This window comes from Vespa mandarinia, chromosome 1, assembly GCF_050613455.1.
Source record: "Vespa mandarinia isolate Hongniang chromosome 1, ASM5061345v1, whole genome shotgun sequence".
NCBI lineage: Eukaryota > Metazoa > Arthropoda > Insecta > Hymenoptera > Vespidae > Vespa > Vespa mandarinia.
In genome coordinates, this window is record NC_140810.1 from 12089117 (window position 1) to 12103193 (window position 14077).

Here is a 14077-nt window from a genome sequence, read left to right on the forward strand (position 1 = left end):
TATTATATAACACTTTTCTTTTCTTTTGCCGTTCCACTTGAAAATATCTTCGTAATATCCTCGCTTGTTCTCTATCCATGATTGATATACGGGGCAATGTCTGTGCTCCTATTCTCACACTTCTACATGATGTGAAATATATTCGTTCTATAAAACTCGTCATGGAAAATACGTTTATAATTGGATAGAAAGGTTTAACTTGGAATAAAATTCATAAACGAATTAAAGAATGTGATGCTTTTCTATTAAAGAATCAGTAAATAATTTAATGTGATTATAGTAGACAATTATGTTTTTCAATAATACTTAATAACAAATACTTATACGTAAAGCGAAAATCGAAATTCGATTTTCCTATTCACTGGTTGTGCTTTTTACCTCATGCCGTCATTAAAGAAAAGAAAAAACAGAAATCATATTTTTAAAGTTATATGAGAGAAAATAAACAAATAATTAAAAATAATAACATACAGCTATATATTATTTATCTTGCTCTACAATCAAAATGAACATTTAAATCATTTTGTAATTCTCTAAAAACGATTATAAAAGATTTTTGAATAATAAAACAAATCATCAAATAAAACGGATCATGGGATGATCCGTCGACTATAAAGAATATCCCAAAAGAAAAACAACGACAAGAATGTCCGTTTTCAAAATAAGCAACGTAACGTAGCATTCGTGTTATCACATCGTGGATTACAAGAAGCGCGCCAACCATATTATAGACGTGTTCGAAAGAGGTTCCTGGCAATGATCCCGAATATGCGTTTGTATTACTTTTTCAAATATGAACCAACCGAGATAGTGCACTATGAGCAAATTCATATCGATGTGTATACGTCTACGTCTATCTGTGTGGAGACTCGTGGCGTAAAGAAAACTCGTGGGGGTGACTCCGGGAGTAGATACCGCAACCATCTCCGTTTTATGAAAATTGCACCGACTATTTAAGTTACCCCGAAATGTTCACCTGAAATATGTTATCCCCATCTCGCGATTAATGGTCGTTATTTTATTTGGAATACGTTGCTACCATGTAAACTTGCATTTCGAGTCATGAATAGAGCTTTCCGTAATCCATATCTTTATCCTATGCACAGACATGACACTCTTCTTACGAGTTCTCTCAGCACTATCTGTATATTTTCTTTTTTGTTTTTCACTCATACTCTCTATTTCTTTTTCTTTCTTAGATTGTTAGAAATTCTTAGAAAATTCGCGTACAAATCGATATCGTCGATAAAACTGTCAATTAGTAACTGTTTTTCTCGGTTTGTCGACTTTATCCACAATCATCCTCAGATTCTCGTTAATCCTGTCATATTTTTCATTCTTTTTCTTTTATCACCATTATCTGTCTTTTTCGGTCGGTATTTACGTGTGCGACTGATAAACAACTTGGTGAGGTCGCACTATTTTCGATTCCAAGATCGAATCGATGCAATGGGTAAACAGAGATTTCGTATGTAATTCAGTGGACGAACATTTTTTATGTCCTTATCTGTATCTTCGATGAATTCTGTTAATATAAATATTATAAATGATAAGAAGTAAAAAAACAAAAGAAAAAGCTATAGGTCTTATTTATGTACCACTTTTTACTCTGATATTAACCTGAATTACCCAGCATGTGTTTTGTCTTTGAAAACAAAGAAATCGAAAAAATACCGAATGCATTTTATTTCATTATCAAAACACAAAAGATCGCAGTCGACAATTGAAATAAAATCATTGCATTCTGTTAACAATATCTATATACAATTATCGATCGCAATGATTTTGTGATGGTTAACGGTCGATAAGGAAAGTTCTCGTCGATCTCGCGAGTACCCTACACTCTCGGAATGGGAGGTACGGTATAAACCTATAGCAGAAAATTTCCGATCTCGATTCTGAATTTTTAATTCGATTGAAATGCTAAAAGCTCGCTTTCCAATTCGGATTCAAAACTAAACGGCTTTGCAATTCGAACGTGCAATCCTCGAAATCCCCAGCGTGCGATTACATGCAGCAACATTGAATCGCGATTTCGCGCGCTCACATCATAAATTATGCGCTTCCGGTCCTCTCACCATGGGGAAAGAATGAAATAAATGGGATGAGGTGGTGGTGCCGACGACGATGGGGACGAGGTGATGGCGCACGCGCTGTAAAAATGTGGAAATGTCCCTTATACAACGAAATGAGAAAAAGAGAGAGAGAGAGAGTCGTTGAATAGCAGAGGGGTGGCGTGTGGTGGAAAAGAGGAACGAAGTGCGCGAACGCGGAAGAGAGAGAACGAGAAGAGAAGAGAAGAGAAAGGGTACAATTAAAATTAGTGCAATTCAGTCACTTGCCGGTAATTCGCATGCCTAGCATTTATATTATTAAACCGCGCGAATTTCTCTCGCCTTTTCCATAGCCTTCCCCACTTTTAGAATAACGGACGCGTAGATACACGTTCACGTACATGTATCACCTAGTTTTAAGCGTGTAGATGTACATGGACGTTCATCTCTCTTTCTCTTTCTTTTTCCACCAAGCGACCATTTACATCGTATTCGTTCTCAGTCTCGTTCGACTTTCAGCTTCGTGAACCGAGTGCGAGAAAGTGAGAGCTTTAGCTATGACCACTATCCTCCGAGACAAGGAAATAATTCCTGGTTTTGAAATAAATTATATCTAATTGTTCTTATTACGAGGATGATAGGACTTTATTATTCTCTATTCAATCTGGTGCCTGCGGCACCTCAACATTTCATCACATTCCTACCATTTATCATACGATTTTTCAACCTCGCGCTCTATACGAGCTCTTATATGATTACACGTACGTACGTACCTACGTATATACAGTACCTGCGAATATCTCGCTTGCAGTTGAAATTTTGTGCGTATATGAAATATTGCGCGATCTACAGTTGCGCATTTTTAACTGACGAAACGTGCATGCTGAGTAATTCTTGTTAAACTGTCGTTCCTCTTTAAAACAAGGTCACTCTCATCCGATATTGTTGTTATAACGGTATTCCAATTTCTAACGTGACGTGTTATATCCATTCATTTTCTCTATCAATCCTGAGGGATATAATAGATAGCATTTGCTTCGTTTAGCTTGCCTTTTAAAAAATACTTCGTGAATGAAATCCAACTATGCTGATCTTACCTTCGGATGTGTTCTCCTTGGAAATGCTACCTTCGGGTCGATCTGAAATAGAAAAGAATAAACAAATATGATTAAGTGGTTCGTCTTGAAACAAGCGAATTCGTTGAATAAAAAGAAATAAGAAAGTTAGGATTTCAGTTAGCTCACACGGATATCTATTGTTAAGAGGATTAGGCTAAAAGAACAACATATCGCGGTAGGGTATCTCATGGTCTAAGCTCGGTACAGCACACTCATTTTCCTTGTACGTGCTTTCGCGAATACAACGGAAAACGACAACTACGAGGACGACTAGAGGATGCTCGACGCTCGAAGTAAATCTCGGTCGACCACAAAATCACGTTGGTACGAGCAAGAGTAGTAGATATAGGTACAGAAAACTGAACGCAGATGAAAGATACACATTCGCTTGCGTGGGAGGAAGATGGCTGAGTAACACGCGCAAAAGTAGAAGCCGGGAAAAAAACGATCCGTTGCGAGTCGGGTACTTTTTCATCGAGCGAGCTCCCGCATCTCGATCCGCTTCCAAGTAATATACGAAAGTAGTTGAACGTTTTAAAAACGTTGGGAGGGGATAAAATCGGAGCCACTTTAAAGTAAGAATTTATACAGAGTGAGTCACGTAAAACGAAACCTTTTCATATCTTTGAATTTGATGATACGGAAAAACGTAAATATAAATTGCATCGTTTCGAAAAATGATGAGAAAAATAAATGTCAGGGTTAGTTTAATCTATATTATGATATCACCATGATGATGCTTATACACGATAATATGTAAATTTATTTAAAAGAATTGATAAACTTTACCGAAAATAATTTTACTTATTGAATCAAAATACAAAATATTTTCTCATATCTTAAAAATTCTTGATGAACTTTGATTCAATCTGTATGAATACTATCTCGAAATCAATATTTCAGTCGCGTCAGAACGCGTGAACGTTTCATACGAGGCACAGATGAAAATTTTTGCCCCGCTTTGGTCGTGCAAAACGCATTACGCGAAAGTAATAAACGTCGATCTCGTTTAACATCGATCAATGGTAGCTAGTACACCAATGAGGATGAGGAAGAGAAGGTCGGTGGACATGAGGAGAACGATGACGACGTCGACGTCGGTAGTGGTGACGCTTAAAGCGGTTTAGTCTTCCCTCCTACGTGACGAAACTCGAGAACGTGATCCTTCGGGAGTGCCCTAATTCTTGCTATACTACCTCCCTTTCTCCCTTCGCTTTCGCTCTACGCTTTGACCAAACGGCGTAATCCAAAATTTATTCAGCTGGTGGTGCAGCTGCCGCGTTGCCCTATCGGATAGGGACAAGCCATTTATGCTGATTAGTGTTGCTTTTGCGTGGTACGGTTTGTTTATCAGCGAGACTACTACCGTCTTATCGGCATCGTCCCTATCTAGAGTCACGTTCTAATACACTCGACGCATTCCACTATCTCGATCTAACGCGCTCTCTCTTAGCTTTCCATCACCGATTCTAATACTCATACTCTCTCTTTCTTGTAGAAGATGCCAGATCTCCTCGTCCTTTGGCTTCTATGCTTCGCCTCATCAATACGATAATTTACTAAATACATTTAAAGCCCACAGCTATTCGACCAACTTGGTTTTAATACATAGAAATATTATTGGCATATATGATCCATGCAATGGTTTATAATGATTCTTTCCTACTTGTAGATCATTAGATCGTTCATTTGTATTATTCACAACTTTTCGTTTTATTCTTTTAAGATTAATTATCTATCAACCTGCAATTCCTTATATTTTATCAATAAAATCGATCTTTTTTATCGACAATTTGAAAAGAAATACCGAGAAAATCACAGAATAAGGTATTAATTTGATTTTTCATTTTTCCTCCAAAAGTATTCTTTGTTCTGCCAAATTTCTTCCCGTAAAAGAAGAAAAGGATAGCAGATGAAAGAGGAATGATTGAGCAATTCTCCTTCCCTAATTTTGATCTCTAATACTTTTTTTAACCACGAGTATGATTACTCTTGATGCGAAGGAAGATAAACATATAGCTCGGAGGTAACATGGAAAGTTGTAATGACAAGCAAGGAAAGTGATCGAACAAAATCAATGAGTAGGAGAATGATAGAGAGAGAAAGCGAGAGAGGGAGAGGGAGAGAAAGAGAAAGAGAAAGAGAGAGAGAGAGAGAGAGAGAGAGACTATTCCGTTCCGTTTACAGTAGCCGTGCGCTACCGGCATGGCTTCCCATCTCTTGCTCCGTTCGTTCTTTCGTTCATCCTCTCTTTCTGAACCTCTACCAGTTTGCATAATCCTTTACGGCAAAGTTCACACTGGTTGTCGCTTCGTACTCACTCCGAATCGGGAGAACTAAGTCCATCAAGCGCCTCGCGACGTTGACTGAAGAGAGAAAGATAGAGAATGAGAGAAAACTTGCCATCTTTCTCTATCACTCTCACTCTTCCTACTTTTGTGTTTGTCTTTCTCAGTCGTACTTTCTCCGCTTTCTGACTTTCTACGCGGCTCGCGGAAAGAGAGAAGAAGGTAGAAGAAGAAGAAGTAACGTCCCATGGGAAGTTGCTTACTACCCCCGCAGGAACAAGTTACAACGGATTCCACACGGCGCAACTTGTGCTCGCGACCCTCCAGTCTGAGAAATAGGATTACCAACTCTCCAACGTGTTTTACATAATGAATTTCCCTCTACAAAATTCCTTGAACGCAAAACAGGACTCTTGCTTAACGCGTTGATCTTGGTGCATATACCCGAAAGTACATGTGAATATATGTAAAAACGTATGTGTCTGTGGACGTAGAGTATATCTAACATCTAGCAGATAACTTAACAAATTCTCTCTTAATTCTTGCTGATCTTATACTCTACTAGCTATTTTAACTCTACGTCGACCATATATTGCTTTCAATATTTTTTTCTAATCGCTATTCGATAATTAGGGCCACTTTTCTCAGTCCTATTCTAATATATTAAAACGTTGAAGCAGACTAAACAAAAAAGTTTGCAATTACAGACTTTCTTTTTCTTTTCTGGATCTATAGTGTTTCTTTTCTAATACATATTTCATTTTCAAGAGATATAAAGAATACACTGTTATAGTAAATGATGAGAAGAAAGCGAATAAAATAGAATAGTGGAAGATATTGAATTATTGTGGAAGTATGAAGAAAGAGAAAAAAAGATAACATTATAGAGAAAAATCAAAAGACACTAAGTCGTTTTCAAAAATATAACCAAGTTACCTAATATCTCACGAAAAGTCACTAAGCATCGACGAAAAAGACAACGACAATTACGATAGAAATTCAATCTGGTTGGCATGCCTGAAAATTGGAAGAGTCATCTATACCCTCCCGTTTCTCGTCTCCTATCTAGGCGATTCTGGAAAGAGAGAACCTTGACTCGAATAGGAAGCATTTGGAAAAGTAATTCACAATGCTATTCTTCGAGTTTCGATTCTCTAGGCGTTCTCTCGAATGGCGGAATCTTCGTCTTCAGTGGTACATTTGGGAGTAATAGAAAGAGAAATTTCACGCGCGAGAACGTGCTAATTTCTTCGAAATTCAAATTCGATCGACTAGCATGGCTTAAAAGCACTTCATAAAGAACTCTAACCCCTGATAATTTGATAATTGTACGATATAAATATTATCTATAAAAAAAGAATAATTTTACGATATAATATTTTTAATGCGAATGATTAATGTTGTGCATACCCTTGATGATAATGCATACCCTTGATGTTTAGGAAACTCAATAGATTCCAGAAATGATGATGCGCACAAGGAATCGAACCCATTAATTCTCAAATAATTTACGTATTTCAACAGGGAACCACAAAATTCTATGATCTAGACTTCCTATTCGCAAAGCAAATCGAATGATCCTATGCACGAATAGATAGATAATATAAATGAATGAAGTCACGATTCCAAGAATTTCAATTTACGATCAGTAATTTTGAACATAAGACATAATTAATACTGCTTCGGGATTTGGTACAATTCCATTAAAAACAATGAGAACTCTTTTTAAGAAATGATTTCTCGTCTTTCTTCGTTCTTTTCTTTCGTATTTATTATTTACCTTCATATTTTAATCCTACGTACATATGTTTTGTAAATTTTTTTTATTAAAAGTAAGAATAAAAATTAGACATATTTCGATCTTTATATGGTCTCCAAAGTTTTTTTCATTAGTGCCTTGAGACTTCGAGTTTAAGAATTAACGAAGAGATCCACTTTAAAGAATCGAAAATTCTATGTATCTAAAAATGCATCATTCAGCTAACAAGAAGATTATAATTATTCTTTATTAAAGAATTCTAAACCCGAATTATGTTTGCATATAGCAACGCATCGGTGAGATTTCACATCTCTCTCGAAATTTCGCATTAAAGAACTTTTTCGGGTCGGATTCGATATCAAGTTTCTTTCAACACTTCATGTTGGAAGTTAAGTGTGGACTTAAATGGGTGGATAGAAAGAGGGGTCTAAGCATTGCTCAAGGTTTAACTTCAGTCTCGGTAAGATCGGAGTAAATATCTGCGAGCTACAAGTGGGAGATTTTCTTACTCTCTAACCCTTCTCCTGACGCACTCCTTCCATCGTGCTTTACTCTTCCTTCAAGCTTTCTCTTTCTATCTCTAATTCTGTCTGTCTCCACCGAACATTTTGCAAGTTCAAAAAGTATCGAATAGTTTTGTTGGTTACATAATAGAAGTTGAAAGGTTTTCAACGATAAAGAAACTTTTGATTGACGCATCTTTTAACGTTTCCTCTATGATTTTCTATGCGTTTCCTTTCTTTGAATAGTGCGAACTTGTTTCGTATCTTTCTTTAAGACGAATCAGGGAATGTCTCTAAGTTATTTCTTTTTTCTTTTATTCAAGGTATTTTCTAAAATGTTTTTTTCGAATTATATTCGAAGAAATAAACTGAAAAACAAAAAGTGTGTTTTTTTTCTTTTTTACAGAAAACTCGGAACCATGAAGAAGCGCTGAAATGTAAAATACCAAACATCTTTCAAAGATTTCTCACGTATAACTTAATCCGAGTGTTCCTGCTGTTTCCCATATTTTCTGCAGTTTATGTCGGTGACGCACATTTCTCGACTGCTGCAACTTACTCGAGTTCGTCTACCGTCTACGTAACCTGAATTTTAATCGAGTCAGAGAAGATCTTCTTTTATCGGGGAGAATGCTAAAGTAATGACTTCCACCCACGGCATGACATATCCGGTGTAAAATGTAGGATACGACGTTCGAGGACAATAAAAATTTTTATATTTTCACCGTAGTTCATAAAGACGATAGTATAACGTGATAAGAGGAGTGGTTTCCTTCACCTAATTCATCGTAGAATGTTTAAGCGAAGAGTCCTATCAACATCATTACTACCCTTCTTTTTATTATTCCCTCTGCTTATCTTTCTCTCTATCTATATTTGTATCTCGTATTCCTATGAAAAAATATTTCTAATTGAAAGCAAATTGAACGTGTTCAAAATGGAATTTTACATGCAATTTCACAACATCGAATACTGTCCGAAAATAAAACTTTCATAATTACAAATGATGGTCGAAGTACAAATACTTATCAAAAACCACAAAACAAAAATGTTGCTGTGAACTGAATTACAAATTTCCTTCTCATTCTCTCGTTTTATTTTCACTTTTCGATCGATTATATCGAATGAGCGAATATCGTATGAGCGAATGTGCGTAAATAAATTGACACAAATTTTTAAGTTCTTTTTGGAAAGGGTAGAATCGATCAATCATGTTACAATTATTTCGACGTCGAAAATCAAATACCTCCTAAATTTGTATTCCGAAAAAATCAAATTGATTTCGTATTGAAAGATATTCTTACGCACAATACCAAAATTCCTATTTGTTTATCCATGCTTTCGTCATTGTTTTACTGGGACAGGAAAACAAATAAAAGAAAGAATGAAGTAATACAGATGGATTCAGGACAGAAAAATAAGGAAAGGAAAAGAAATATAAGGATAAACAAACTGGAAACAGCAGAGACAGAAATAGAGAGAAAGGGAGAGTACACAAATGCAAGAGAATACATCGCCGATGCCATATTTGGAATTTTCGACAATGTGCAACACAACGAGAATTATTATTAAATTTTAGAGACCACCGATTCGTTACCAGCTCTCGACCCAACGCGAAAGGGTGATGGCGGTGGTCGCAGTGGTGGCATTTGCCCGCTTCAAATACCCGGTTAATTCGTCTGGCAAATTAAAAGCAAATACGCGACGGTGATTTTGCAACTGATGATTTCCTCTTTGATACCACGTATGTACGTTCCCCTGCCATCACCACCACCACTTCTACTGTTTCCGCTGACGCAACCACCTTTCGTGTTTCCCTCAGTTGCCGTTCTTCCAACTTTCTTTTTTATTATTTCGCTTTCGCGGCAACGACAAGTACAAACACGAGTCGACTAACACTCGGCTCTTTTGTATGTTGGTTCCTTTTGTCATCTATTTTTTTCTCGAGATTTCGCAATGACGAGACGTTGACGCCTACGCCATATTTTGTCTCTCTTCTCTCTTCTCTCTTTTCGCTCTCTCTCTCTTTCTCTTTATCTTTCTTTCTCTTTCCTCTTTCGCATCGTCTCTTCAGAGCTTTAGCTGTTTCTTCTCTCTTTCTCTTTTCCTCCCGGCTTTCCACCTCTCGTTTATGTTCGCTGTGCTGCTTTTTCAGTACGACGCTAACGTCTCGCAAGCTTTCCGACTACTAGACGCATGCACGATTCTGCGTTGGAATCTCGAAAGAAAGAAGACAAAACAATACACGGCACTCAGCTATCCGAGGAAGTGGGAGAGGAGATTTTATACAAGGCAAGAGGATGAGTTGGAAAGCGAGAATACGAAAAAGGAGGCATTTCGGACATCGAAATGCACCACAACAAAGGGGAGATTCTTCAAACATCGTCGTTGACGATTTGCAAAGAGAGAAAGAAAGAGGGGGGAAGAGAGCGAGAGAGAAAATATGAGATCATTCAAAACGACAATCTCTGAGAATAACGAAGAAAAGAGAAAAAGTTCCTTCTCTTTTTTACCTTATTTATCTTTTTAAAAATCCATAGAATACGATTCGCCATTGAGAAAAATCAAGAAAAGTTTCAAGCTTAGTGCCAGTATGACAGGACCGAGTACAAAGACGACACGTAATGGATGATTGAAATGGATTACAAAATCCATCGGATGACTTTGATCGGGAGTATCGAGCACCGGTAGAAGTAAAGCGAAACTGCGAATCGTACAAGAAACTGCAAGAGGATAGAAAGTTCGGCTTTTCTTGCTCGACGAGAAACTTCCTAGTCTCGAAACTGTCCGTAATGGTCGTCGCAACTGTCATCCGTGGATACTTTTGGATGTCAGCTGGATACACGGAAACTAAAGTAATGTAGGACATTCACTAAAGTAGATTGCGACGCGGGAGGAAGTAAAGAGAAACGCGAAAGTTCTACGGCCATTTCAACTTTTGCAAAAAAAGGACTATACGAAAGAATCAAGATACAGAGAATCTTCTTACATGTACGTTATACTGCGAAAGGCAGAAAGAATTTTTCACTTCGAACTCTCGATGTTGAACTATCGATGAGATATCGGCCTCGACGATATCGCTTCTCCTAATAGTCATAGTATATCTAACTTCGCAAAAGAAAAGAGAAAAAGAAAGAATTATATATTTCTATGTATAAGTATACGCATATATGTATATATATATATATATATATATATATATATATATAGTTACGTATAGTATATATATATATATAGTTACGTATAGTATATATATATATATATATATATATATATATAGTTACGTATAGTATATATATATATATATATATATATATATATATATATAGTTACGATAATAAAAACACCTACGTGAGACGAAGAGATTAGATTAGATTGATTTAAATTTAACTCTTTTGAAAAAGTTTTAGGAAACCTCGAATTATTTTACGGATTGATTGTTATTACTGTAATTCATTAATTATATGAATTATAGTTGGAATTATCAGAATTTCAGTTACGGTGGATATTTATCTATAGACGTTTGCAACTGGTATCAATGATAAAATTTTCTGTAAAGTTAGAATACATTTCTTATTTGATGGAAGCCGCAAATAACGTAGTAAATTACTCGAAGATACTGAGTATAGATTTATTATATCTATAAGTAGATCCGCGATGGTCAGTTATTACGCGGAACTGAACGATTGCTTTTAATATTCGTACCAGCAGCGTACAGATTCTCGACCTTCCTTTTGCCTCCGGCAACCATCGACACCACCCTCGGCACTACTACTCTTCGCCAACTCCAAGATATATAGACCCATAAAAATGGACTTTGACTTCTATCCGCTGTATATTATTTTCTTCGCGGGACAAACGCGCCGTTATTGAAGGTCCCTCTCGTAACTTCACGAGACCACAATATATCCTCTCTTTCTCTCTATTTATATCTTTTCGTTTTTTTTTTTTTTCTCGGAAAAGATCCTTCGTTATCATTCGAGGTTTTAGTCGGCATACGTGACGAGAATCGGAAAATGAAAACAAACGTGTTTTCATTTAGTCTCATATACCGTACATAAAATGTATTTTAACGAAATAAAGATAACGAAACGTTGGAATACCTATAATATATTTAACTTGAATATTTAAAAGTAATGTCAGCCAAAACCAATATATCGATATATCGACTCGTCAACGACCGAAGCATGATAAATATACGATTCATCTTGCGATACCTTTGATTCATTTTTACTCTGCCGTAGAATGAAAGAGAGTGAGCTATAAAAAATGTCTTTGTTTGTAATCACGCACAATACTCTAATACCTAGTGAACTCTATCGTTCGTAGCTGAATCGTTTCAACGAGAGCAAAAACACAGAACGGCTTTTGCTGCTCAATTACTTTTTGCCATCATTTGTTACTGACTGTTTGAGAGAGATTCGATTAGTGTAAACGAAGTGATACATTTTTTACCGGCAATAACGCGCGTCGAAATTTTGTACGCCAGAACGTCATTGACATTTGGTGCCGACTAATACTCAAACATCGTTCACAAGCGAAGCGAATGGACAGCTGGCATGTGCCGACATTGCTAAATATTTCTGAAAAAAAAAATACAAGATTTCTGTCGACGGGAAAGCTGAGAAAAATTGAAAACAAGAAACAGAAAATGATTTCAATTGGTCGTTTAAATTCTTCTGTTTCATCTCTGATCCAATTAGAATAGAAAAATACATTTTTCCGTAAATAAAATGAAACAAATGATAAAAATGCGTGGCATGCAAGTTTATCAGAATCTCGCGTTCCATGTTTCGCGACACAAAAAAGTCAACTTTACTCACGCTCATCTCATTCTCTTAATTCGGTTGGCTTTTTTCCCGAGTCCACGATTGGTTCTTCTGATGTTCCATTGTTGGATATAATTTAACCTAAAAATTGTGTTCGAAAGAAATTTTTCGAGGAACGCTATAAACGCGAATTTTAATTAACCGTCGCGCGGATGAAATTTATATGCGGATCCTCACATAAATGATGCACCATTGCATTTAATTTAATCCTTATTATAGGATTTTCTCGAAATACATGTATAAAGAATCGCAAATCCTTCGCCTTATCATATATATACTTTTTTATATTCCCGATAACTATATCTGCCGTGTTTCCAATTTACTGTCCGATATTAATAATTTGATAATTAAGATAATCTAAGAAATTTATAAAATTTCGAACAGTGTTAAAGAATTGGAGAGGAAAGCTGCGTACTTTATTTGTTTACTAAAGTTATTTTTCTTTACAACAAGATGAAATGTCGTTTTATGTTTCACCTTCCCATATATTGTTATTATAATTATTATTTTTTATTTATTTGGATACATAATGGCTCGTTCTTTGAGACAATTATGAGGACGAATTCAAAACAAAGAGGTTTTGTGTGACATTGTGTATAAGTTATTATTGTTATTATCTTTGTTCATATTCATATTGTGGGTCTGGGACCTAGTAACGGGTTTCTCAAAACAAATCATATGGTCATTCTTTATTATTATAGCATTTTCCTGATTATTGCAATGATTTTCAATAAGATTGTCTCTCGGATGTATCTACACATGGTTATACTTATGTTTAGTATATTGAGATGTTTGTGAAGTTTTTTGTTATTATACTTGTGACCGATATGACAATTGATGCTATTGTTACATTATTTTATTTATAAAGCTGATTAATTTCTACATTGTAATTTTTTGCTGTTCTTTCTGTGTAAAGTTCATAACATTCAGTACAACTATAACAATTAAATTGTTTTGTTGCTGAGAGTGATGTCAGGTCGATTTCTTATGATTTTTTAGTTTGTATACAATGTTTTATTCTAATCTAATTTGTACTTATCGTTTTCTAATATACTTTTGAATATGTATTTATGATTTATATGACGTATATGATTATATGAGTTTGTGTTAATTTTTAGTTTATGATGTTTGCTGCTGTGTCTATCTAGGTATTCTGTTTCGGCTAGTAATGTGCATTTTCCCATTATATACATTATTGTTTCTCTAAATTGGTGATATTTTATACATTGTATTTTTTATTCATGATTTATTTTATTATGTTTTTCTTATAGTTTTTAATAGCTATTACGTTGATTTGTAGGACAAAGCCTTTTGTTTCTCGGAAAGGTAGTCCTGCGAGACGCCATTTATATGAAAGATATTTGTCTATTTTCGGATCTTGCATAATCTTGTAATGGTTACCATGTAGAATTTTCTTTGACCATTTCTTTTTCTTTTGTTCTATTATGAGTGGATAAATGTCTTCTGGTGAGTTTTCTTATCTAAGGTTGAGTGGTGTATATCGTACATTTGCTTTGACGACAGCT

The 14077-nt window shown here is 35.6% G+C and overlaps 1 protein-coding gene across 7 annotated transcripts in view; it reads right to left on the reverse strand.

The window, feature by feature from the left end:
* The window catches only part of Rbp6 (RNA-binding protein 6), a 598400-nt gene that overhangs the window by 221540 nt on the left and 362783 nt on the right, over nucleotides 1–14077 (reverse strand). For all 7 annotated transcript variants that reach the window (XM_085663103.1, XM_035875510.2, XM_035875511.2 and 4 more), the window contains one exon: nucleotides 3152–3193. In XM_085663103.1, coding sequence (XP_085519229.1) covers nucleotides 3152–3193 — 42 coding nt within the window. The remainder of the gene's footprint in view (nucleotides 1–3151; nucleotides 3194–14077) is intronic.